Here is a 27,713-nt window from a genome sequence, read left to right as displayed (position 1 = left end):
GGGGCTCATAGTATCTTAGTTGACAACCATTGGTCTAAATAATGCAATCTGGGATACGTTCAAAGGAGATAAATCTCAAAAAGCTGAGAAACTCCATCTCCTCACATTAATATGTATAAGCTATAGTTTAAGTCCAGCTATCTGTTATTTTCAGCCTCTGTTAAATGTTGTCCTGGTTCTGCTGGGCTGATTAGAAAACAGGCAATCTGTCCTCTATACTTCTACCAGAAGTTCCGCCCCCAGGAAGCACAAGCGTCTCAGAGGGGAGGTGTATTGTTTTATTTGTTTGTGCCATCCTATATTAATAGTCTGATTAGAAGTGGCATTCAGCAATATAACCGAGTTAAACACAAGTTTGACCATTTTGTAGTTCACTTTGTAAACTTGCATATTAGGGCAAAGTATTTGACTTCACTATTAAAATTATTTGGAGTAACAAAAGGAACAATAAACCAAAAACTTATTTGTGTACCATTTAGTCATCCAATTCATACAATTTGGCTTCATATCCTTATTTGAGTTACAAGTAGATAATTTGATAGTATTCACCAGCCCATCATACCAAAAACTACACAAACACTCACTTTTCACTACTCTAACACAAGCACCAAGATGAAAACAATTTTGTGCATGAGCCATCGAGGTCAGCTACTATTCAGAAATGGTAGATCAGCTCACTCACGTCACAAGAAAAGACTGAATAAATTAAAGTTAAAACGGTGGGAACCTCTTGAAGGCTAAGTAATTCTGTTTCGAGTTGACTGCCCTCCACACATTTACATATATGCTCAAGTTAACATTTGCCATTTCCAGGGTCTGCTTCATGTCAGTCTATTTCAGTCTGTGGTTAGGAGTCAGACAATTTGTCCTCTGCTTTCAACAGAATTTCTGCATGCAATTAGAACTTACCACATACAAACCAGCAGTTTTTTGTCTCACAGTAAGAATGCCCCCACTCTTGATTAGTCATAGCTGAAGACACTTAGCTTCAAACCCACCTCAGAAGAAGTCCTCCATAAATATCCACATTCTCCTTAGACACTCCTTTTCCATGAAGCCTTAAAAAAACCACAAAAAGTTAGGCTGCTGGTGTGCCAAGCCCAGGGCCTATCATACCAACATCTCATTGTTTCCTTATCCTCACCTGTCTGCTTCCATCTGTTGTTCTTCCTCTTTGGAACAGGGACCATTTCAGTTCTGCACCAAGCCCAATGGGCTCCTAGGTTTTAGGCACGGCTAGGGCATTAGGCACATAGTATTACAAATAATAAACAATTCAAATGCATGCATTTATTGAATGTATAGGGGTTTTAACTTGACTAGTTACATACTTGGTAGGGAAGAGAATGTTTTTTAAACAAGCTGTTTACAAATGACCCATTTACCCAGTGGGTGACTACTGGTTGCTTTCTTGCTGCATGTTAGGCCAGAATTTCCAATTCAGCCAAACTATTCTCAGTACAGGAGCAGAGGCAAAGGTGACACTTAATTTCTCCCTGATCCTGGGGACCAAATAGGGTTTAGGTCAGTCCTTTATAAAAAAGGATATTGTTTTGTTTTTTTTTAAATCAAACACGATGCAAGGCTGTCCAGCTATTAAGTGACCAGAGGTCATGTGACCCACTGGCTGCACTGGCAGGGGCCACACCACGATGAGCCAGTTTGCATGCCATGGGCACCCCTTCCCCGGCTGCACAATGCGCTCACATGGTTGCAGCTTCACCCTCAGCTCTTACAGCAGCAGCCAGAAGGGAAGGAGGAACGCAAAGCCTCCCTCAGGAATAGCCAGAGCAATGAGAGGGGGAGCAGCCAAGAGAAAGCTCAGGGCCATAACTTAATCCTTTGTGGGCCTCAAATAGTCTGTGGGGACCCACTGAATGCCCTGCCCTAACATGTCCAGCTAGGCCAAGTGCTCTTCTGGCAGCAGGGGGGGAAAAAAATCCTGTGTTGTAGGGAGATCTTGGCCATATCCCCTTGGTTCTTGGAATCCCTTGAGGGGACCAAGGAACATCATGCTTTCCTTAGGATAATTTTCTTGCCATTTTCCAGTTGGTCTAATAAAAGGTATAATTTTGGAACCAAGAGTTCTAGTTTTTTGTATGCTTTCCTTAGTGTATTTGATCATCTCTCTCTTGCCTGCTCCTGATGCCTGCCTGTTTGTACAACAGTTGGGAAGAGGCAAAGGGTTACAGGATTCTACAACTAAGTGAGGCTGCAACATATTTGACTCCTGCAGAAAGTGCCGAGTTTCTACTGCCATTCAGGTCTTAAAAAAAATTCAAGAAAGAATTAAATAGTAAAAAGGACTCAATAGAAGAGCTTTTAGTCAAGCAGGTCCATTTATTAAGCCTCTATAACAGGTACTTTGAGACAAAATAATTCATTATAATATACAAAATAAATATAAGACAACGTAAAATAACCATGTGAAGGGAAATGTGTTTCTTAGGGACAAAGATTAGGAAAAAACTCTAACATCATCTGTTGTTGGCAGAATGTGTTTTACAGTTCTTAGAAAAGTTCTCTTGGATAGAACAAGCTACCCAGTAGGTTTCCTTAAAAGAACATCTGAAGCACAGCATTGCATTTAGAAATGGAACCAAATTCTGGAGGAAGACAGACAGGAAGGATTTATATTTCCATAGAGCAAGCAAAACAAAGCACCAGCTGGACATTTACTTTACATTTAGAGACTATATACCATTAGTGTAGGACAGCTACTTAACTGAACAGTTCTCAGTTTTACAAAAGTTTCTATCGCTGCCTGCCACAGCTAGAGCTCATAACTGCAGACAACTGATTTCTAAGAGCAACACCTAGGATGCAAAATGTCCAATGGCACTTCTTACAGATACCATTTTAACACTGCACATTTCCATTCAGTGAAGACAAGAATTTAAGTGAATGGACATAGTTTGGCTCTTAGTCTCTCCATTCTTGTTGGAAGAAGACCAACCATCTCTTTACTGAGTTCTAGTTCAGTTTCTATGGCACGAACAGCATCTGGATATTTCTCACAGTAATCTACCAGAAATGTGTAATATTCCAATGATGTCTGCATATTTTCCAATTGTTTCTTGCCATCAGAAGTAATAAGCTTGCCATAGAGTCGTGCAATGTGAAATTTGGCCACCATTGCAGGGCGAAGAACATCGTCCTCCAATTTTTCTGGAAATATTTTATCTGGATTTCTCAAAGAATCCAAAAAGAGTTCATAGTACTTGACTGCTAACTGAGCCAGAGAATTAATTTTTTTTACTGTGTGAGAGTCAAGCTCCTCTAGACGGTTACCAATAGCTACCTTCAAATCCATCATCTCATAGTAGGTGTCTGCCAGTTCAAACTGAAGTTGCCTACTAATCAGCAAGTAATACTGTGGATTCAAGTCTGCATATATGGGCTCCAGCATATCTATTCTACGCTTGTGCATCTTGCAGCGCCTTTCATAATCTTCCTCAAAGAAAGCAAGTACCTTAAACAAAGCACTGTGGTCCTGAACAATTTCAATGTGGTCAGTAACATAACCATCAACCTGAAAGAATTCCTTTGCTTCCTGAACATAATTCTGACCCACAAGAAAGATTTCTCTGGCTTCTTTAAAATCTAAAGGACATACACAGCTCACTTTCTCTTCCATGGCTAACACAGAGTCACACAGATCGCTAGTTCCAAATAAAACAGCTTTCTTCCTTCTCTTTTCTTTTTCATCCTCTTCCTTCTTTCTTTGGGCTTTAAGTTCCGATTGCCTGTCTGGATCCAGCTCTCCAATGTTGTCCTAAAATAACAGAGCATGTTACTTAAGAATGCTCGTGCCTTCAGAGAACCATATATATTGAAGTTGCTTTTAATTATAGTTTTCTGTGCAAATACAAATGTAAAACAATAGTAGTAGCAAGACAGAAAAGGGGGCATGCTAACGTTTTAAAAATTATACACACGAAAGTGCATGGAAATTGTGATCCCTGTTCTGCACGTTCTCTCTCATGCAATACTCTCCCTCCAAACAGGCACTGTATTCCAGGCTCCAGCTAAAGCATCTGCTGAAGTACTGTGTCAATTTTAAGTATGGAAGTAGTTCCACCGGAAGGCAACAGAGCAACTTGCTTGCTTAACTGCCGAGTACAGATGGGCTTATTTACATGCTTAAACACCTATAAAGGCTGTGCTGAACTGAACACTAAGAGAATGGTAGCTAAAAACTAGAAGAATCAAGATGTTGTGATATGTATGTTCTATGAATCAAACTGCAAGTTTGAGCATGCACCTTGTTTTTGGCCCTCTGTCCATGACTTCCTAATGCTACGGCTGTATTAAAAGAATAACACAGCTCTTAGAACATGCAGAGCCTACAGTTTGAACACCTGTCCTTCAATTACTGGTTGTGCAATTATTCCTATTACAAACATAACTGTTCCCCGATTCTGTACTCATGATTTTTAATCAAGCTTTCAATTACCTCAAGCAATTTGCGAGCACTTTGCAGAAGATTTAAACAATACTTAATCCAACACCTTGCAATTTCAGCTTTCCGCTGCTCAAGATCCTGGTGGTCTTGTTCAGCTTCATCTGATAAATACACATATCACAAACAAAGCTGAAGAAAAGTGAAGCAGTCCAGCTCAAAGCTCAAATATGCATAAAGATGACATCTTGTTACTAACACTGACTGAGTTGTTATTCTGCCTATTATTTTCAGATGAACTAGCCCTGAGTGCATTTCTGATTGTAGTACAAATGGCTGGTAAATTACCGTTATAAATACATCTTTAAAACAGTTCAAAGGAATGTACACTTAAAATGGGAAGAGCTTCTGAAATCTGACTCCCTTCTTAACCCCCACAATGTAACAAGCAAATGGCAGCTGTAAGGGGTCTTCTCCACAGTGAGAGGGAAATATTTGTTTTCTGTTCTGAAGTAAGGAGTTCATAACAGAACAACTATGGCAAAAACTGCTTTCAAGGCACAGTTGTTCTGCATTTGCTCTCTCAATGGGCCTAAGAATTGACATGAAAGAAAACAACAAATCAAGTCTGCACAGAAAAAAAGTACATCTGCTAACCCACAAAATCTTGCACTCTCCTCCTCCCAACACTACCACAATCATAAAGAGCAACACTGTTAAAATATGAGTTTCAGGAACTGAATGTGAAAACTGGGCACCTGTGAGATAAGGCAGAGATAGATTAGTAGGACAACATGGAGAAGCTTCTACTATTGCTGGTGGTCATTTCAGAATACAAAGGAGGCTCTCATCTTGGTGTTGCTAATTGGGACTTTTCCCTAGCACTACATTCAATTACATGTTTTTTGATTAGGGAACAAAAAGTTGGTCCTAGCTGTAAAGTTATCCCCATTTCTCTGCTGAAGTTGGAAATACACATCTTTTCCACTGATCACAACCTTGTGACTAAACTAGAGACCATATATTTTTGACAGGCTTCTGGGGTAGAAGCATAACCATACACTTTAAATCCAAACCTTCAACCCAAACATTGCTCTTGGCTTGCAGTTGAGTAGAAATGTAAACAGGCACCAGAAATATCTTGTAATTTTTATTCAAAGATGTTTTCATAGATCCCTCCTCAGATTATCACAAACCTGGGATTGGTCAGTCTCAGGTTTCCCTACCTAGACTACCTCTTAGATATCCTGGACTTCAATGTTCATGTACAAGGTGAAATGACTGACCAAGTAAGTTTTTTCCTCTTTTTTCAGGCTTCAAAAAATTGCCATTAGAAATCTATACCCCGAATACTCACTTGACTGAATTTGGGCAGCTTGAATGAGTCTCTTTAGGTTGTACTTTGTCCTGACTAACACTACCAACTGGATTTCAAGGGATTACTTTCCAATTAGTACAAGCCCTTTACAGTTAGCCAGTAGTCTCACTGCTTTAGTACCATGGCAGAGGATCCCCCCAGTGCAGCACCACTGGACCAGCTCCAAACATACTCTTGTTCATACTCACCCAGAGTCTGTTACCTTTCAGAAGAAAAGGGGGAAATCTTGCTCTGAATTCTTACACGTCCAAAGTTTGGAATTATACAAATGTAGCAAAACAGCTCCAACTTTGACACTGCTTCATCCAGGTTAAAGATGGAGCAGCTTTGCTACATTTATGTCACTCCCAGCTTATACACACTTAACTATTAGAATGTAATGTCTGCTGTGTGTTCCCAATCACCAGTTCTCTTTCTGGAAAGGGCCCCAAAACTTATGTTTGTCCATACTATCCTCCCCCAGTGAAATGCTATTGACCTGAAGCTATCAGTTGTTTGAAACCTATAATACAGTTTGTGATACAGTTGTTCACAGCCCCACATTTACTGTTTTACAGGAAGTAATGGAGAGAAGTGATAGTCAGGTGACCTTGATCCTCAGATCTGACAGGATCTCTAGAAAAGTAACTTCTATTCCTCTGTATGTTGCCTTAATACACTGATATCAAACACAAGTCAAGGATGGCCCCTAGTGAGACTGCACTGGCATCAAGTGACAAAACATGCAGGATTTTACACGCATGTGTAAAATCTAAGAACAGTGCTGCTATAGTCATCATTTTGTATTTTATTTATTTTCAGGAAGTGTATACAGACGCGTTCACTTACTCATCTTTTCTATTTAATTTTAAGAGCAGCCTAATTTGACTGTATGTTCTGAAATAAGTGGGTAAAACAGGACACACACTCTTCAAGAGAAGAAAATTCCTTCATACTCTTACAAGAAAGTAGGTAGAAATGCTTATATTTTGAAAATTGCCCCTATGCACTGTGCTTATCTAATCTCAATTTTTAGCCTATAACTTTTTTTTGATAAAACACTAGACTTCGGCATGATTCTTTCTGGTAAAGGTCCTGAAACAGCTGCAGTGTTTGTGTGTAGCAGATAACTATTCAGTCAGCAATTTAAACTTTAGAGAAAAGATTTATAAAATTAGTTGGACTAAAAGGACCTGGAACTATTACTAGACCTCCCAGCTGGCCAACATATTAATATTTAACATTTATACTAATCATATTTAATTCACAACTACCTTATTGAAACTAGCCAGCACTGAAATAAAAAACTTACTGTCCTCTGCAGATGGAGCCTGCCCAGCTTGGCTAAAGATGACGCTGGCAGCTGCTAAACAATGTCGAGACTCCATAAAGCACTGCTGTAGGGAAACAAAAGCAGTCGTGTTTACCAGTTGGCCTAAATAGTAAAGAGATGCTGTTTTAAACTTTGCTAAACTCTCACATTATATAGCTGAAACATGTGAAGATGGGGGAAACTGCAACACTGAGAAATCCAGGAGCATTTGTCTCTGGACACTCAAAGAAAAAGGTCTAAAATGATTTTTATGCTTAAATATAGAACACCACCTTCCTACCATAACACAACTACTACCCAACACCACCCACAGTGGCAGCCCTTGCCTTTGATATCAGGCACAAACAGTAGATTTTTTCCGTGTTACTCTGATCAGTTATTGTCATTTCCTGTGGCTTGCAATAAAGACAGTCATGAGCTCAAAAAGCAACAAACATTGAATCATATCCCAGTTCCTTTGCTTGCATTCACTAGCCTTTCTTCATGGTTAGGCCCATTGATTGACCTACTCAGAAGGACAGAGAGCGAATTATTGCTGAAATTCTATCCACAAGTGATTTGATTACTGCATCCAAGTACTGCAGAAGTCTCCACAATGCCTACTGAATTATTCAATGTATTGTAACTTGAGTTATCTGGAGTAGGAAGTGTCCTAAATAAACAAAAATAAAATACTTCACAAAGCATCCAGTTACTTTGAGGTAATGCAAACACTTGGGAAGCAAAGACTGTAGCAATTATGGACTCAGTTCCAATAGTCACAAAGCCTTAAACAGGTGTTATCCACTTGCTGGAATATCAAAGGATAATAATTTAAAGGGTGCTATCTTATAACTTGAACATGTTCTTTGGTTCTTATTTACTTTTATAATAAAAAGAATATTATAATTGTAGTTGCCTTAGAATTAACTGATCGCAGTTACTTTCCTTTAGTTTCACTTTTAAAAACCTCATTTACAAGACCATATCAAACACCATCCCGGTCTATTTCCCCTCTGGCCCTTTATTTTTAAATCTATCCACAGTTCATTTTCACTTCTGGTGGCGTGTGCAATCAACACATTCTTCTACCAATCCAAAAAAATATTTGACACTGGAGGATAATTTGTGGGCTTAAAGGAAGACATTTTAAAATATAATACTTGCACGTCTCAGTGAGCTGCTCAAACATTCACTGACTTCGTAGTTACATTTGTGATAGCAGCTTAATAAATCAAACATGAGAGCATTTAAATGATTACCTTAGTGAGATAATATTGTGACAAGGTAGCAGCATTGAGAGCCCATTCTACTGGGTAGTATCCACTGTACTCAAGCTGTCGTTTAAGGGTGGTATGGCAATATTGCGCAGCCTTCTCAATCATTTCCAGATGTTGGTAGACTTGGGCCAGATAATAGAGTGTATGGGTATAGGCCTTTTCAAATCTGGGGAAAACAATATGGGTCTTTCTTTAGGGTTTCCTTCTTTCTTTTTTAAACAGCTATCACTCACACAATTAAAATGCATGCCATAGCTGGTACCCACCTTTTTGATCTCTCTTGATCTGTCAGTTTTTCTTCTTCTGCCATGAAGTGTTCACTGGGATCAAGGGGAGGATTCCCATTCTGCAAGGAAAAACCACAGCACATACAGCTTATTTGGTGACATTGTGCTCCCCCTGCTGGCTGCAGTGTCAGACATGCTCAAAGCAACACAGGAGGGGGCCTAACTGCACATATACGGTTCTCCCAAATCCAACAAGCCTTAAAATACTATTTTTTCCAGAAAAACCTCTGAATGGTACATACTGAACACTATCCCCTAAAATCCATTAGATGTTAATTAAAAGATCACAAATACTATACATCTCATTTTTTACTACTATAAACCCACATACAAAACTGGTGCATACCATATTTATTCAATTTAAAGATGATGTCCCTCCCTCCCAGTTAGCATGGGAGAAAAAGCTCCTTGTCTTATCACAAACAAGGAAATCTCACTAAATACATAACTGCTGTCCAAAGCAGCATTTGCTTAGCAATGGCAATGGGAGACTGCTTTTAACCTTTCCCCCTAGCTTTAAAGTTGGGGAGAAGCAGAGAGCTATCTATTTTTTCTGCTGTAGCAGTGGGAAGGGGACAAAGTCAAGGCAAACCTCCAATAATTAGATTCTATACCTGGAAAATTGTAACAAGTTTATTAATTTCCCATATAGAGAATCTAATCATTGGGGGGTTGTCTTATAACCAGTAATTTGAGTAAATATGATAGACATTTTAAAAGTATTATACTGCATATTCTGAAATTATTAACTATAAAAAAACTCAGGCGTTAAAGTTGGTGGCTCTCTCACATATGATAATATAATGACTCTTTTAAAGCACTGAGCTCATTACAAAACACATGTAACACCCTCACTCCCCCCAACCCCCTCCCCCCCCCCTTCCTAATCCTTGCAGGGTTAGGAACAGAATACCTAGCAAACCTCCCACAAAGGCTGATTCTGCTAGCAGTTTTGCACAAGAATAGCTGTAACCACAAAGCAAGGGAACTTCTCATTACAGTGGTGTTACTTGCGCACAAGTGCAACAATGGGGGACTACCCACAACCACTTAAGTTAAGGTCTAGCCTGCCCATAATTTTTGTACTGATAAAACTACTTCTATGAAATTTAATTAAAATGTTTGTACCACAACAAATCCCAAGCGAACAGTTATTTTGATAAGGTATCAGACAGCGTGGTTTATTCCCCTTCCTATACATGACAAATTGTATTGTTATACAACACCTTTATACTAATATTATTACATTCACATAGTTGGGGTGGTATCACTTTAAGTTATACCAGCAGAAATAAATAAGTACAAAACTTTTGTGCACAGACCAGCCATAGAAGTCTAAATCCTTGACTCTCAAGGTAAAGCACCAGGCTGATCAATTAACATGAGGACAACAGCAGACAAAAAAAATTATGCATACGTTAATCTGGGCTACACACTTCTTCCAGCTTGAGTAAAGTGTTGTGACGTTTCAGATCTCTTAATGTCCCCCAATTGAATAAGGCATGGTTTACAAAATTATTTACAAAAACATCAGGTTTCTACAGTCACCCATAAGAGCAAGAAAGCAGAAAGAGTGGAAGGACATCATAAAAATCCAGCTGTGACTCCGTAAGTGAAGTCTCATTGATTTTAAAAGGAAAAATGCAAATGTTTATAAACTTTTCAATAGGAAACAATGAGACATTCATTCCAAAGAGAAGAGACTACACACAAAAAAAAAAGAGTCTCTCCGAAATCAAAATAATTGCCTTTGACTACTGATTTAGGTAGGTTTTAGCAGATATTTAGAATTCATAAATAAGCAGGCTTCAGCCACATGCTGCTGCGGATCGGACAGACCCAGTTGGGTCGATACCGGCCAGCAGAAGCGGCGGCAGAGTCATGTGCCACTCAGTACTGACCAGCACAGGCAGCTGGAAAGTGCAGCTGAGTCCCTGTCACTCCGACTAGGCTCGTCCCATCCCAAGCGGCACACAGCTCCGCCGTCACCTCTCCTTCCTGACGCCAACTGAGCCGGAGCTGCGGCCCAGCTAATGCTTCCCCTCCCCAGTAGCAGCCCAGCCCAACCCTGCTCAGCCCGGGTGGCACGGCACGGGGAAAGCCAGCCCAGCAGCAGCTTTCCTGGGCTTACCTTTCGGGCAGGGCCCTTTCCAGTCCCGTGCAGCAAAGCAGAAGGTGGCGCAGACACAGGTTCTGGCTCAGGCCCCCCTGCCCGTCTCAAGCTGCAAACGTGGCCTGAGCCAGGGGCAGGGTGAGGCCAGCTGGGTCAGGCTGGGGTCAGGGTTGGTTGCCTCACAACCAGAACCCAAGTAAACAACCTGAGGTGCTGCAACTGGCAACTGATGCTGCTGGTTGCCGCCGGAGGTTTTTAAACAGGCAGCCACCGTTACCTGGGTTTTGAAGGGGCTCCGTGGGCCAGAGAGAAGTGCTTGGCAGGCCATATTTTGCCCACCCCTGCATTACAATCATTTGCAACATGGTGGCCAGTTTAGAGGGACTACCAGAATCACATGCTCTTAACTTTACAACCTTATTGCTCAAGCACTTGAAAAATAAAGGGCAGATAGATATTTCCATCGTACTACTTCACTCTTGTTTGAGGATCTCTTTATACATTACATGGAGGATGGCAAGTACATTATCCTCATGTTATGAACTGAAGGAGAGTGAAGCAACATCTCTCAGTAGCTCAATAGAACTGCTAGAACAAAACCCAGTCCTCTAGAGATGTACAGTCCTGTAGCCTTCACTGACCACACAGATTTCCCCAAGAAAACAGAACATCAGGAGGCAGGACCTTCTCTAGCAACGTGTGTCATTCTCAAGTCATGTCACAAGACAGAAGGAATCTGGCTCAAGATTGTGAGACAGACAGAACTGGTACGCAAGTCACTGTATTCTTTATACTTAGTATTAAAATATAGGCTTTTCCAGGATAACAAACATATCTCTATAGCAATAGACTATCCCCTACACAGGAAAGTCAGTTGACTGACAGATACAGAAGCAGCATGGGTTATACTCTTCATAGGTCATGGTTGGGAGCATTACTTGAAATCTACTGGGGAGAGTGGGAAAACTATACAGACAGGCCCGTGCCTTATGTCTTTTAAAAAAAAAAATAACCTCCCTTGTCTATAAAGAAATAATGTTATCTTTTATTCATGTTCTGTCTAATCTGGAAACGCATGGTAACTAGAGAACTAATGAAAGGATAACATAAGAATGAAGACTTAACAGCCCCAAGAGGAAGTCATCTGTTTGTTTAATCCTTTTTGGCTACTCTGTTTAGCTTCAATTATTTAACTTATATTATTAATGTTAAAAAATCTGCTAGTAAAACATTTCTACACCTCTAACTGAAATGCAAAAGCTCATAATCTCTCTCCTGGTAGCTTCCAACAAGTTCTTCAACGCTCAACAAAACCAGTTACAATTCCCAACAGAAACTAATCTGCACCTGCAACCCTTCTTAATCCCCATGAGTGCCCAACTCATGTGTCAGGCTTTGGGTCTTCCCCTCTCCTGGAGAATTCCATGATTCTCTTCCTCCGAGACCAGGCCCTAGCCACAGTACCTAGGCATCAACAATGCTTACCAGCAGCTCTGAGTTCAGCACTTGTGGTTCCTCTTAATGCTCTACTGCATGATCTAACAGCTTTCTTAAAATCATAGTGGTGTTTTATTTTGCTATAAGAACAAGCCAGATTTTAAAACAGATTCAAATGTAGAGAATTTGTCATCCTGCTTAAAGCTCCGCCACCCAGTAAGGACGACTAAGGCATAACTAATTTTTCTGGATGCCCTCAAAAGATCCGTGTGTCCATCTTACTCTAAGTAGCTACATGTACTTTTGAGAGGAGAGAATTCTGCCGGAATGCCTTTGTTCTCTTGCTTGCTAAAAAGACCTGCAAATTAGCTGAAGGCACGAAGCAGAATCTTTAATGGAGAGAGGCACATATCTTAAGACATGGTTTCTCATCCTGCTAGTTCTCATCACAGCCCCAAATTATCAAACCTGTATATTCACACAGCAAACTTCCCAGTAACTAAACACAGAGCTATTCCATAATAATTAAGGAATATTCCAATTCTGTCTCAAAGAATTTAAAAGCATTTGCCCTGCTCTTCCCCCCACCCTCACAGCAGCAACGCCATAAACTTGATTTTTAAATGTTCTTAGCATGTTAGATTTAATATTCAAAGTCCAGCTCACAAGCACTTACAAAATAAACATTGCAACAACATATAGACTTTCATAGATGTTAGGGCTGGAAGGGACCTCGAAGATCATCAAGTCCAGCCCCCTGCCCCAGGAACAGGAAGTCAGCTGGGGTCAAAGGATCCCAGCAAGACAAGCATCCAAATGCTTCTTGAATGAGTCCAGAGTAGGTGCCTGCACCACTTTCTCCAACTATAAGTGCATGTTAATGTGCGGGCCGGACCCCGATCCCACCTTCGTCGCCATGTATGGAGGTGATTCCGATCCCATTCTCACCGCCATGTGCGAGCCGGGGGCGAACTGGGGCAAACCGGACCCGTCTTCGTTGCACATGGGCTGTGGCCAGCAGCCCGGGCACACGGGGCTGGAGAGAACCGCTGGGCGGTTTAGCGCACGCGAGTTAGAATTAGTTACGTAGGCGTAATGGTTGATTGAAAAGATTGTTTACTTACACCCAAAGATGGTATTGGTGTAGGCTAGACAGGTTTCCAGGCACAGCTCCCGCTTGGATTCTCACTAGAGCAACACGACAAATCGATTGCTCCCACGGAGTTTGCTAGGCTCCGCGGGTCCAGTTCGGTTGGGTTTGAAAAGTTTCCCCAGAGTTACTTAGGCTCCGCGGGTCCGAAGTTACAGGAAAGGGATACGTCTAGGATTGAGCTCGGTGACGGGGAGAGGCTAGAAGCTAAAGCTCCGTAGGCTCGGTTCTATTGCCTCTATTGCCTGCTTCGGGGAGGCGCGTCGGGTCCGCGAGGGTCCGCAGCGCTTGGAGATCTTCACACAGAATCTCTCTCGTCCTCCCTCCTCCGACTTGGGCGGAAACTACCCAAGCCTTTTATACGGCTAGCAAGCCAATCGCTAGCCGCCATGTGTGCCTACATTAGGAATGGGCCAATAATGTGGCGTGAATCCCAATACAAATGGCAGGAACTTCTTTACAACGTGTATCACTACGATGCAAAAGAGATGCAGCCTGCAAAGAAGCTGTAATCTGGCGGGAAATCCCCCGTTGCACCAGAGTTCTCTCTTGCAGCAGAGAACTCTACCGTGCAAAGAAAGCGACAAATTGGCGGGAAATAATTTAGCAGTGCCGAAGCGCGCACACAAACAAAAAATCACAACTTTGGGTTGTGACAGTTAAAACTACCCTGACAAACAGCCTTCCCAAACTGACTGTTACTCTTGCTTGTTTTAATTCAGGTTAAGAACTGAGTTGTTACAACAGCCTACTTTATTTAAGCAAAAAGCTGTTTTTCTGGATTATTAAAACAATACTGGAATACCATGCAATTCAAGATTTCAGTTCTTCCAAGTGTTAGCAACACACATTATATCACTTCAGAATCTCAGTACATGTGAAAAGGAAGCACAGAAATTCATGCTTCACAGATTTTTTTCCAGATATAACTCAATGTAAAAACATCAGGAAACATCTCCCAGCCTGGGAGGACTCAAAACGATACCCTTTGCAAGCTGCAGTCTTCAGGGCAAGACTCATCTTTTATTGTCTGTACAGCATTCAACCTAATGCCAGGTGCTACTATAATATATGTACCAGAATGCTTAGTTTACATGCAAACTTGCAATGCTGAGACCAACCAGCATAGTACCTCTTTCATGTACTGATTATACAAGGCTTCTGCAGATTCCAAGTAAGTCTGTGCTGTTTTAATTTCATCCCTTTCAGACCACAGGATACCAAGATTGTTCTGAAAAGACAAAAAACAAGGTTATTTTCTAAATTGTTTCTCCTTCCCATTACCCTGGCCTGCATATACAGCCATACTGTGTCCTGATATTGGCAGCCAACCAAATCCTATCCAGTAAATGGCAATTTCAAGTTTAGGATTTGGCCCAAAGTTTTAGCTTGAGTTGCCTAAAGAGGGATCACCACACTAATATAATGAGCCATGTTGATACAGACAAATAACTTAGTTTGCAATTTTCTGTATTTCTTCTATTACAGCAGGTGTTTGTGTGTGTTTCAGAGTTTTGTCTTTCCCAGCCTGTTACATGGGCAATTCACCCAGCAATTAAAGGCCCAATGGGATCTGATCTGTGATCCCAACAATCACATCTCCTGCCACACTACAGGAGGAGATGCAACTGTAAACGGATTCCTGATCCCACAATTATGCCATATTGCTGGTGCAAAGGGAGCCTAACATCACGATCCTGGGCTCCCTCTCCACTTGAAAGTGGTGATCCCAGGGCTGTGAGCACCAGTCAGCTGAGAACACCAGCCAGCTGATGCACCAGGAGTGCATGCGAGCCAATCATTTGACCAGAGTTCCTCAGCCTAGTTAGAACGCCACAGTGCCTTGGGTATTCAGCCTTCCACGTTTCAAAATAGTGGTGGGAATGCTTTAACTAAACATTAGTCAATGAGCTTTAGTTAAAGTGCCCTTGCTGCCATTTTAAAGTACAGGAGGTTGAATATCTGAGATACTGCAGCACCCTAGATGTACGAGAGCCCTTCAAGGCACCAGTGCTGGCCACAAATTCAATTTATAGTGTAATGAAAACCAGCCACAAAGTTGTTATACATTTTTTGTGTAATAACTTTGCAGCTTATTCCCTGTTTTAAACTGCCATTAACTGAAAGAACATGTGGCTAGGTTGCTACGTAATATGTGATTAACTGGTTAATCATTTCATAAGTATAACGTCTTATACTGCCAGGGGCTTTAGTCACACGTGCCGTCATAAGATTTATCATGATGCCAGAAAGTCAGAATCACACCTCTGCAGCCAAATTAAGAGAAAACAGACAGGGAATAAGCAACAATATTTAAGTATTGTCAATAGGCGACAAGGACAGTGAAAAAATGCATTAAATTTAAAATGTGTGCATCTTTAGATTTAAAACATGGTAACTTGCATAACAATTCTTGCACTATGATCCCCACACCCTCCAATTTCAAAGCACTTCTCCAAATATATCATTAAAATATAACTATTCACAAATGTTATTAAATTTGACATGTATTCATTTAGTTTCTGTATCTGGCTGATGGATGATTTAAAAATTAATATAAAAACTAGCATAACAGAAGATTCAGGATTATTAAATTGCTTCTAAAAATGGAGTACTATGAGCAGGCCAGGAACAAGGGCAACAGCATGATGTTTGTGAAGAGAAGCATGCTGCCCAATGAATTTACTGAACAGTGAAACCAGCTAAACTCAGTCAGACAGCAGTTGTCATTTATGTCACCATGTAGATGAACAGAGAGAGCCAGTACTTTAGGAACAGATGCAATATAAAATGAAAGGAGCATACCCAGTTCTTCCAAAACAAAGGTCAGACTGGACACTAAAGCAGAAAGCTCTAGCGTCTAGAAGATTCTGGTAGTGGAACATAGGCAACACTAATGCTCACAATACTTATATTTTGTCTTATCAAATGTTTCCAAATTTGTTACCATTTAGAACTGCGCACCCAATCTTCAAATCCCACAGCCAGACTCACAATTCCTAGCTGTTACTTGTATCAGTTGCCAGCTGGACAGCAGAACTATGTTATAACACTGAAAAGATATTTGGAAAGCAGATGGAATCAGGGATCTGAAACAGGAGGGAAAGAAAGGAAGGGAAAACAACATCCTTAAGACAGAATGGGTTCATTACAAAGAACAACTGATTTAGACTGGCATTGTTTCATCTGCAAGACAGCAGATGTGGCAGCCTATGACGTAGATGGTTTGCAGTGTCTCTCACGAAACTGAATAGACCAGTCGGAGATTTGCATGCCCTATGTATCATGAGAACCAATACCTAAATAAATAAATAAAATCCAAGCAGAACCAAAGACTTAGTCCACGGCAGCATTTCTCAACCTTTTTACACTTGAGGCACCCCTTGGAAAATGCCAGCTCTTACTTTTCTATAATAAAAAAAAAAATAAAAAACTAATAGAGCAACACTTTTCTTGCACAAAACACAGAAAGCCCACAACAGATCAGGATGTTTTAGGACTCTGGATTCCCATTTGAAAAATCTGGGTTTATCTTGCGAAGCATGTCTGCACACAACGTGCTAACACTGTGTGGCAGCCATGGCCCCTGAAAGGATCTCAAGGCACCTGAGGGTGCCATAGCTGCATGGCTGAAAATCACTGATCTAAGGCAACAGAAGGGCCAACTTCAATGAGCTTAGGAGACTAGTGGGGGAGACACTGAGGACCCAGAAGGCAGAGAAGATGGGAGTCCACGAGGGATGGTCGTACCTTAAAGGGGCGATCCTCCAGGCCCAAACGGATAACAATCCCTGAGAGAAGCAAGCGGGGTAAGAGTGCTCAGAAACCCCTTTGGCTCAGCAAGGGCATTCAGCAACGCCTGAGGACTAAAACAGGGGTGTACAACCAGTGGAAGGGAGGAGCTATCGCCAAGGAGGAGTACTCCTCCTCGGCCCGGGAGTATAGGAGGGCTATTAGGAAGGCCAAGGTAGAGATGGAACTCAAGCTAGCGTCCAGGATTAAGGACGACAAAAAGTCCTTTTTCAAGTACACTGGGAGCAAGAAGAGGGCACTAGGCAATGTAGGGCCCCTGCAAGATGCAAACAGTAATCTCATGGCTACGCCAAACAAGAAAGCTGATATTTTTAACAGTTTCTTTGCCTCTGTTTTCTTGAACAGGGACCAGGACATCCCACCTACCAGAGGTAGGGACAACCTTGGGGATAGCTCTGTCAGGCCTTCAGTCTGTGCAGATGTAGTTAGGGATCTTCTGGAAGGGCTAGACATTTTTAAATCTAGAGGTCCAGATGCCCTCCACCCAAGGGTGTTGAGGGAGCTGGCAGGGGTCAACGCGGAGCCCTTGGCCCAGCTGTATGAGCATTCATGGTCATATGACCAGGTGCTGGGGATTGGAAACTGGCTAATGTGGTCCCAATTTTCAAGAAGGGGAAGGAGGACGACCCAAGTAATTATAGGCCTGTCAGCCTCATCTCAGTGCTTGGGAAGATCTTGGACAGAACCATCAAGGAGCACATCTGTGGGGGGCCTGCAGGGGAGATCATACTCAGGGGCAATCAGCATGGGTTCATCAAAGGTAGGTCCTCTCTCTCACCCTACCCTCATCAATAAATTAAGTGACTGTGGTATTGATGCCTACACAGTTGGATGGGTAAAACATTGGCTGATGGGGCGCACCTAGACAGTAGTGGTGGACGGGTTGTACTCAACCTGGCGAGATGCAAGCAGTGGGGTACCCCAGGGCTCAGTCCTCGGGCCCACACTGTTTAATATCTTCATCAGTGACTTGGACGAGGGGGTGGAAAGCAAGCTGTCCAAGTTTGCTGATGACACCAAGATGTGGGGTGAGGTGGACATGCTTGAAGGGAGAGAGAGGCTGCAAACAGATTTAGACAGACTACAGAAGTGGGCAGACGAGACTAGGATGGGGTTCAGCATAGACAAATGCAGGGTGCTGCACCTTGGGAGAAGGAATCCACAGCATACATACAGGCTGGGGAGTTCCCTTCTTGAAAGCACAGAGGCAGAAAGGGATCTTGGGAATCATTATCGAGTCCAAGATCAACATGAGCCACCAATGCCAGACGGCAGCCAGGAAAGCCAGCCATACTTTGTCATGCATCCAAAGGTGGTCATGCATCTCAAGCCGGTCCAGAGAGGTGATACTCCCCTTCTATGCGACTTTGGTCAGGCCGCAGTTAAAGTACTGCATCCAGTACCGGGTGCCACACTTCAAAAAGGGATGTGGCCAGCCTGGAGAGGGTTCAGAAGAGGGCCACCCGCTCAGTGAGAGGGCAGCAGGACAGGCCCTATGAGGAGAGACTGGAGGACCTGAACCTGTTCAGCCTCAGCAAGAGGAGGCTGAGGGGGGACCTGGTGGCTGCCTACAAACTCTTCTTTTCTCCCCAGCACCACCTGGGGTAACAAGGAACAATGGTAATAAGCTGATGGAGAACAGGTTTAGGTTAGAGATCAGAAGGCAATATTTTACAGTTAAGGTGGCCAAACTCTGGAACCAACTTCCCAGGGAAGTGGTCCTTGCCCCTACCTTGGGCAAATTCAAGAGGAGGTTGGATGATCACCTGTCTGGGGTCTTGTGAACCCAGCATTCATTCCTGCCTGTGGCAGGGAGTCAGGCTGGATGATCTGTTCAGGTCCCTCCTGACCCTAGCTACTATGAAACAAATCTGAAAACTTTGCATGACCTAAACATGCTTGACTGACTTCTGATTACTGATGACACACTGTTCTGTCCCAGCCAGGTTCTTAAGCAACCCTGGATCTGTTAAATGATTGCTTTGCCCTGCTGAGCATGGATATTTCATAAGTAGAGGTCTACCTAAATCACAGGGGAGCTTACCAGTTTTTGCAAGTTGATCACAGTATAAAGTTGTAATTCCATGGTCATTTCACAAAAAGCCCTGCCCCTCAGCACTGACTGGAGAGGCTGTGTTGGGGGGGGGGGGGGGGGGGAATGACACAAGGTGGCAAACCCCTCTTGCCTGCTGCCCTTCATGTCACTCCACCAGCTGGCACCTTCCCCTCCCAGCAGCAAGGACCACTGGCTCCCGCTGGGGAGCCAGTATTTTATTTTTAAGGGGCTCTTTCCATTAAATTTTGCAGATTTTGTGGACAATCTGTGAAACCACAAATTAAGTAGGTCTGTAATGAGGTGTCCCAATGAAGGACAATAACCAAATCTTTTAAACAACCTGCTTAAATAACACAAATGGCTCTCCCCAGTCTGTAGCAGAGACCCTCCACAGAAGCCTTTACAGGCTAGTTGTGTGAGGCTTTGCAAGGAAATGGCTGTTGTTCTAGCTTGGTGACTCTCAGCCTTGTCAGTGTAAGGCCTGTGGCCAGCCATGCCCATTTTCAAGGGACCCAGACCCAGCTGCAGAAGTGTGGCTAAGCAGAAAACCCCACAGCCTGTTTCTAAGTGATCGTAGTGTAAACCTTTGTAAATGTGACAACTAGCTTGGTCAGCAAAGGAAACCATCCACAGGTGCCAGCAGACATAGAGGGACACTGCTTCAACATACTGCAATTACAGTGCGTTGGAGCAGACTCAATCCAGTCTGCTGGTGTGCACTAATTAGTGTGCTCCAACAGCCTCCACATCTTATGTATTCAGAGTCCCTGTGCTTCAAAATGGCAGTGGGGACATTTACTAATGCTTATCCAGTGAGCTTTAGTTGAAGCACCCCCACCCTGATTTTGAAGCACAGGACACTGAATACATGAGTCACAGCAGGTGACTTAATTAGAGCAGCTCTCAGAGCTCAAGGCCTAAAAGACCATGTTAATTAATCCAATACATAATATCATAGCTTTATCTTAAAATATTAGCAGTAACAACTGATGTGCTCAAATCCATTAGATGTCATGTTGCTATATGTTTGTTAAAATGCTTAAATAATTTGTAGAAACAAAACAGCCTTGCCAGAAAAGGCCATAAACTAAGGTAAAAACAAACAAAAACAGGCCCATGTTAAACAACACTGGACAACAACAAAAAGAAAGGAGAAACCCCGCTTCCTTTTACTTCCTCAGGGATATAAACCTCGGGTATTAACACCTTCCAAGTCCACAAAAAATCTGGTTTGTTCCTGCTCCAAAAGTTCCAGTAAAGCAAAAAAAGATAAATAAAATCAATCAAACCCCATTTAATAAAATATTAAAGCCAGCACCTGCAAATGCTAGGGTACTTAGCAAATTCAAGAGGACCTGGTGCCACCCTTGGAGCCTCCCAGCCCAGGACCCCGACACTGAACTCCAAGGTTGGTTTGTTTTCTAGCTCAAGCTGTGGCTGCAGACCCGCTATTGACTGTTATCAGCAGCCGCCCCACGCACGATGCCACCTGGGTCCCAGTCCCAGCGCAGGGCTTTGCGGGGCAGCGGAGCAGGGGGCTACAGCACAGGCCTGGCGAGCGCGGCCGCCGCGGGCAGGGCAGCGGTTCGGACCGGGGCTGGATGCCGGGGAGACGCCCGTGCCCACCTGCGCCTGGATGTAGAGGGAGACGCAGGCCCGCGAGAGGCGGCGCGGCTCCAGCAGCCGCGTGCACTTGAGCAGGTGCTCCTCGCCCGCCGACAGCTCCTCAGTCTCCGTGTGGTTCACGCCCAGCTCGTACTCGAGCGCGGCCAGGCGCACAGCCCGCAGCGCCGCCGCCGCCCCCGCCTCAGCCTCGGCCGCCTCTTCTGGGCCCAGCAGCTGCTTAATCTCCTGCAGCAGCTGGCGGGCGCCGTACTTGGAGCGGTAGGGCTCGGTCTCCGGGTCCTTCTTGGACTCCACGGCCGACAGGCTCTGCGCGCTGCGGAACTTCTCGCACAGCGCGGCCCATGCGCCGCCCGCCGCCATCTTACAGCTCTCAATGCCCCGGGCAGCTGCCGCGCAGCGCCCCGACCCGACCCGCCCCCGGCCGGCCGGCCGGCCAATCGGCGCAGGGGCGGGGGCTGCCAGTGACCAATCGGCGCGCGGGGCGGCCTTGCAGTCAGTGTTATGGTGCCCGACAGGGACCAGCTGCCACTAGCCCCGCAACTCTGCCTTAGCTGCTACGTCACGGCCCCACTGGGTCGCGGCAGCAAAGTGGGGGAAGGTGCAGTGTGTGCCAGAGCCAGTGCGCGCAGAGCTCCGCAGGTGCAGGGCGGGCTCCGCTCGCAGCCTCGCCTGGGGGCGTCTCACGCACCAGGGGCGGAACGCAGGTATCGAAGGGGAAAGACTAGCGAAGACCTTTTCTCTGGGGCGTATACACAAGCGGTGACATCCTGCCCTCATGTGCCACAAAGCTGTAGGCCCCCCTGCACATCCCTTGTTGTCACTGTTTCTTCAGAAACAGCGTGACAGGTCCGAATGGCCCCCACGGCAAAATCCAGCCCTGACTAAGGCTGCTGCTAGTGTTACATACATTAAACAATTAGCTGGTCAGTGGGTGTGCAAATGCTGTGAGGTGGATTTACTCTAGAGTAAATCCACGTTGGGCAGGCATCTACACATGCAAAGATTTGGGAGCAGAATCACTGCTCTGGGCAGCAGTCTGCCCCCACCCCCTCCAGCCCTGCAACAGCTCTAGGCTCCTGCTGGCTGCTAGCCCAGGGGCTGGCAGGGAGCACAGGGCCAGGAGATGGGTACCTCCTGACAGGGATTGGGAGCCCGCTCCCTGCCCCTGGGAGCTGCCTGTTGCCTGGGGCTCCTGTGCCGGAGCCAAGGAGGCTGGGACCTGCCGCTCCCTTACAGTTCTTTCCAAGCCCTGTGCCCTTCATCTCCCACTTGGGGCAGGGCGCTGGGAAGAACCTGCAGGGCTGGGACCTGCCCCTGACTGGAACAGTTCCCAGCCAGCCCCAGGCTGCACAGGGAAGTCTGCAGGTGGAGCCCAGAGCTGACAGGGGACTGCCTGAAAACAGGACAGCCGAGTGAGGGCTGGGAGTTCCCTGTTGCCAGGGTAGGGGGACATTGTCCCTGCCTCAGCTCTGGCAGTGGAGCCCACCATGGCAGCAGGCAGGTCCTAGGGGCAGGGAGCAATCTCCCACCTCCTGCTGCCCAGCTGACCAGGAGCAAATTACCTAGGTCTACACACGCCATACTGTGCAGTAATTACACGACAGTTAATTTGCTACTTGCATTTAAAGGTAGCAAATTAACTGCGAAGTAAGAGGAAATTACTGCGCAGTAAGGGTCAGCACATGTAGATGGTGATGCTTACTATGCAATTATTAGCTCTATTGCACAGTAAAATGTCTCTTGTAGATGCACCCAGTCATTGCATACATCAGGGGCTGTCAACAGGAGTACGCATGCCCCTGGGGGTACTTAGGAAGGTCCCTGGGGAGTACATGGCAGCAGCTCGAAGAAGGTACCTGGGAAGTGTATCATTGCTGTCAGAGAAGGGGCAGTATTTGGGAAGTGCACCATCGCACGCTGCCCAAGTACCCCCCCACTTTGCATCTGTCCCGCTGTCAGAATCCCCCCCCCAGCTCATCCAGGGAGTACAGTGTCCAGGAGGGGTACCCACCAGAAGAGGTACACTCCTTTAAAAAGGGTGAAACCCCCTATATAATGCAAAATGAGTCAGTTGCACAACAATGTAGACAAGCCACAGTGCAAAGTCATTACCATCCAATAAAAATGACTGTCTAGCTTTAAAAAGAGCCAACCAACTCTATAGTGCTTGAAAATGTATAACAACTCCATAGCTGGTTTCTCACCAGCTTTTATTTGAAGGTATAGCAGAACCCTAAGGAAATGGGAAGGCTAGGGTTTCTCTTAAGAGCATAATTTAAAATGCCTTAGCCTCTGCATTCAAACTAGCAATGAGAAAATGGGGCTACTACTGATGAAAACCTGCACTACAGTTTCATAGTTGGTAGGATCGAAAGGGACCTGAACAGATCATCAAGTCCGACCCCCTGCCATGGGCAGGAAAGAATGCTGGGGTCAAATGACCCCAGCTAGGTGCTTATCTAGCCTCCTTTTGAAGACCCCCTGGTAGGAGCAAGCACCACTTTCCTTGGAAGTTGGTTCCAGATCCTAGCTGCCCTGTGAAGTAGTGCTTCCTGAATCTACTCTCCATCAACTTATGGCCGTTACTCCTTGTTACTCCTGGTAGTGCTTAGGAGAACAGGGACTCTCCCATTGCCTGCTGGTCCCCCTTGGCAAGTTTATAGATGGCCACCAGATCCTCTCTCAGCCTTCTCTTGTAGAGGCTGAACAGGTTCAGGTCCCATAGCCTCTCCTCATAGGGCCTGCCCTGCTGCCCCCTGATCATGAGTGGCCCTCCTCTGGATCCTCTCCATGCTGTCCACATCCCTCCTGAAGTACAGCGCCCAGAACTGGACGCAGTACTCCAACTGCAGCCTGACCAGTGTTGCATAGAGGGGTGGATCACTTCCTTGGACCTGCTTAAGATGCATCTATGGATGCATGACAAGGCGTGGCTAGCCTTACTGACCGCGTCCACACACTGGCGGCCCATGTTCATCTTGGAATCAGTAGCGACTCCAAGATCATTTTCTGCCTCTGTGCTGACGAGAAGGGAGTTCCCCAGCCTGTAGGTATGCTGCTGGTTCTTCCTTGTCAGTATTGAAACCCATCCTATTCTCATCCGCCCACCCCTGGAACTTGTCCAGATCTAGTTGTAGCCTGTCCCTCTTCTAGTGTGCCCACTTCTCCCCACATCTTAGTGTCATCCACAAATCTGAACAAGGTGCTTTTCACCCCCTCGTCTAAGTCACTGATGAAGATGTTGAACAGTGTGGGCCTGAGGACCGAGCCCTGGGGGACTCCACTGTTCACATCCCTCCAGATCGAAAATGACCCATCCACCACCACTCTCTGGGTGCAGCCCTCCAGCCAATTTGTGACCCACCTGTGTAGGCATCGACACCACAGTTGCCTAATTTTTTTATGAGAATGGGGTGAGAGACAGCGTTGAAGGCCTTCCTAAAGTCCAGGAAGACTACGTCCACTGTGACACCTGCATCCAAGGATTTTGTGACCTGGTCATAGACGGCAATCTGGTCTGACAGGACTTGCCTCTAATGAATCTATGTTGGTAAGCATAATCTCCCCTGCTGGTCCCTCGCAGATGTGCTCCTGGATAATTTTCACAAACAGCTTTCCCAGGACCAAGGTAAGACTAATGGGCCTATAGTTTCCTGGGTCATCCTTCCTTCCTTTTTTGAAAATGGGGACCACATCGGCCCTTTTCCAGTCTCTGGCACCTCACCAGAGCACCACGAGTGCTCGTAAAGCTGTGCCAGGAATCTCGTGATGAACTCTGCCAATTTCCTCAGCACCCTGGTGTGGAGATCATCTGGATCTGCTGACTTGAACACATCCAGTCCCACCAGACACTCCCTGGCCAGGTCCTCATTGACCCTGGGCCTGGCTGCGCCTCCCCTAGGTCCATCCGGGATCCCAGTGCAGGGTGGGGGGATGTCCTGGTTCCTGCTCAGAAAAACAGAGGGAAAGAATTTGTTAAAGAGGTTAGATTTCTCATCTGGTGTGACCACCAGATTTCCAAATGTGTCCTGCAGAGGCCCCATGTTACCCGGTACCTTCTTTTTACTCCCTATGTATTTAAAAAAGGACTTGTTATCTTTGATCCTGGTCACTAGTCCCAGTTCTGACTCTGCCTTAGCCTTCCTAACAGCCCCCTCTACAATCTTGACCAATGGAGATATAATCCTTCTTGGTGATGGCCCCTCCCTTCAATTGGGTGTATGCCTCTTTAGCTCCGAGACATTCCTGGATGCCTTTGGTGAGCCATTGGGGCTTTTGAGCACTCTTGCCTCCTTTGATCCACTTCGGGACTGTTAACCATTTGGCCTTGGAGGATCGTCTCCTTAAGGAATGACCACTCTTCTTGGACTCCCAACTCCCCACCCCTTCCTGACCCCAGTGCCTCCCTGGCTAATATCCTTATTGAAATCAGCCCTCCTGAAGTCCAGGGCTGCTGCCTTGCTGTAGGCCTTTGACACCCTGCACTGGATGGTGAATTCCAGTAGGCAATGATCACTATTGCCCAGGTGGTTGAGAACCCAGAATCCCCGCACCAGGTTGTCGCCTGTGGCCAGGACCAGGTCCAACAAGGTATTTCCCCTGGTGGGACTGTGCACCTCCTGGGTTAGGTGGAGGTCCTGTAACTCGGCTAGGAACCTATGTGAGCGGTCAGCTGACTGCTCCTCCCAGCAGATGTCTGGGTAGTTTAGGTCACCCATGTTGACCACGTCCTTTGACTTAACTGCCTCCATGAGCTGACCTGAGAATTCCCAGTCCAGCTCTTCCCCCTGGTTGGGTGGTCTGTAGTAGACCCCCACCATTAAGTCCCTTTCCCCCTGACCCCGTTGTATTCTGACCCAGAGCACTTCAGTCTGCCCCTCCTTTGACCCAGTGCTGTTTGTTGAGGACGTGCATTGCTCTTTGACAGAGAGCCACACCCCAGCATTTCCTCCCCGTTCTATCCCGCCTGTACAGCCTATAGCCCTTGATGTTTACCACCCAATCATGCGCTGAATCCCACCAAGTTTCAGTGAGCCCCACTATGTTTGGGTTTGTGTTAGCTAGCAGGAGGGCAAGTTCCTCATAGAATCCATCATCAAAAAAAGAGCCCAACCCCCTGAGAGATAGATGAAAGAACAGCAGATAGGGCAGGTCTTGGGTAAAACAGAGCGGATGGCTGTGGCCATCCTTTAATAGTAAGATACAAAAGGTCCCGTTGGTAGGTTCTTAACACATTTTCAGGGTCTCAGCCCATACCACACAAACATGAGTGACACATGCCCCCGGCAGCTGATGGGACACAGCAGCATTGGTAGCAGCAGGAACGCGGCGGTGACAGTAAGCAGGGGAGCTCCTGCCGACGCCGCTGGCACTATCTGCAGGGGGGAGGGGGGGTTGGCAACCACCCGCAGATGCCACCAGCCTGTCTGCAGTTGGGGAGGGGTGGAGGGGGGGTTTGGCATCCACCCAGATGCCGCCAGCAGTGTTGGTGGCACCTTTCTGTAGGTGATGCACTGCCACGGTCAGGGGGTGCATGTGCATCCGCGTACACTCCCTACGCATTGACCCTGGACACAAGGCTGCAAGGCAGAGGTAGAGATTTGTAAGGTCATTTGAACAGCTCCTAAGACACACTCTCAACTGGCAACCATCGGTGGTGTACATGGGATGCCTTGCACACTGAAGAAAAGGACTAAGGGTTGTTTGTAAGTTTCTGGCTTTATGACGGCTTGTCCATACATTGCATACTTTCACAACTCTAAGTAGAATCCCACATATCAATCAATACGCCTGTTTGCAGATTTGCATGCAATAAATTTGTCCGATTAATGTACACCTTCAGGAGCTTCCATGTATTTATTAGGGTGGCTCCATGAGGCCAGGTAGCTGTTTACTCACACTGAGGTAACTTTAGAGAGACAGAGAGGGCTATTTTTCATGAGAGCGGGCTACTAAAGACATTTGCACTTCTACAGACAGTCCTACCATTGGAACGTGTCCCTCATCTTTGTGATAAAATACTATTTGCAAATGGAATCCTTTTGACAGCAGGGATATGCACTTCTACATGCTCCTTGGGACAATTATAGTCTGATTTGTAAAGCAACATGGTTACCTCTATACCACTACAGAATAATTTTACCTCATTAATCTAGCCATGGAGAGAAGTCAAAATACCTCAAACAGGTAGACATAGGTCACAAAGTACTAACAGCTTTGTCTGTCCTGGGCTCTCAGGATAGTCTCTAAGTATCCTAAATTCTGCCTCCCTGAAACATACTCAACACAGATTATTTTTGTCAGCTTCAGCAAATACTTTGGCTTCATCCCAAGTATTTCCCTTTTTTGAATAATGATGGAGCTGGTGAATTGTTCAACTCTTGAATCTCATGTTTTGTGAAAAAAACTGTTCCACCTAATATTTTTGCAAAAGCAAATGCCTCAGATATACCTTTGGTGGATTTTCATCTTTTGCAAGCATATATTAAATTGGAAATAACATTTAATTTTATTTGATGGGGTTTAATTGGGTTTTATCTTACAGATTTTGATGACTAACTCTAAGCACATATATACAGCTACCATCCTACCAATTTATGACATTATTTCCGCTAGCCTGAGTGCTGACTTGTGTTGTTATGCCTCTGGTTGGGGAAGCCTGTGACTGAGGGTGCCTAAAAGGCATGATGCAGCAAAGGAGCCTACAGCCAGGAAGTTTAGAGTAAGGCAAGCATCTGGATCATCTAGACCCAGCACTCTTTCCTGCCTGTGCAGGGGGTCGGACTCAATGATCTGTTGAGGTCCCTTCCGACCCTAACATCTATGAATCTATGGATACATGGAACACTAGCAGGGGTAGAAAGGGAACCATATGTGATGT

At 45.1% G+C, this 27,713-nt stretch overlaps 1 protein-coding gene across 2 annotated transcripts; it reads right to left on the bottom strand.

The window, feature by feature from the left end:
* Window positions 1–2,320: 2,320 nt before the first annotated feature.
* On the bottom strand, window positions 2,321–21,208 carry KIFBP (kinesin family binding protein). Of its 2 annotated transcripts, none has more exons than XM_006273484.3 (7): window positions 20,834–21,208; window positions 14,471–14,569; window positions 8,618–8,697; window positions 8,334–8,517; window positions 7,072–7,156; window positions 4,457–4,566; window positions 2,321–3,775 (listed from the first exon to the last, which is right to left on the bottom strand). In XM_006273484.3, the coding sequence occupies exons 1-7, from the start codon at window positions 21,191–21,193 to the stop codon at window positions 2,897–2,899; spliced, it is 1,797 nt and encodes a 598-aa protein (XP_006273546.1). In that variant the 5' UTR covers window positions 21,194–21,208; the 3' UTR covers window positions 2,321–2,896. The 2 variants fall into 2 exon arrangements, with proteins under 2 accessions (XP_006273546.1, XP_019339927.1); XM_019484382.2 differs by having other exon boundaries at window positions 7,072–7,153.
* Window positions 21,209–27,713: the final 6,505 nt, after the last annotated feature.

This window comes from Alligator mississippiensis, chromosome 6 (genome assembly GCF_030867095.1).
Source record: "Alligator mississippiensis isolate rAllMis1 chromosome 6, rAllMis1, whole genome shotgun sequence".
Classification (NCBI taxonomy): Eukaryota; Metazoa; Chordata; order Crocodylia; family Alligatoridae; genus Alligator; species Alligator mississippiensis.
The sequence above is the reverse complement of the archived record's forward strand: the minus strand, read 5'-3'. Positions and strand labels throughout refer to the sequence as shown.

Excerpts from the sequence above, each read along its gene's own strand:
- KIFBP (XM_006273484.3), bottom strand. The coding sequence starts at position 21,193 with ATGGCGGCGGGCGGCGCATGGGCCGCGCTGTGCGAGAAGTTCCGCAGC. Across the intron at positions 4,567-7,071 it reads GGCTCCATCTGCAGAGGACA|ATGAAGCTGAACAAGACCAC; the intron begins GTAAGTTTTTTA and ends TGTATTTATCAG. Across the intron at positions 3,776-4,456 it reads GTGCTCGCAAATTGCTTGAG|GACAACATTGGAGAGCTGGA; the intron begins GTAATTGAAAGC and ends CTGTTATTTTAG.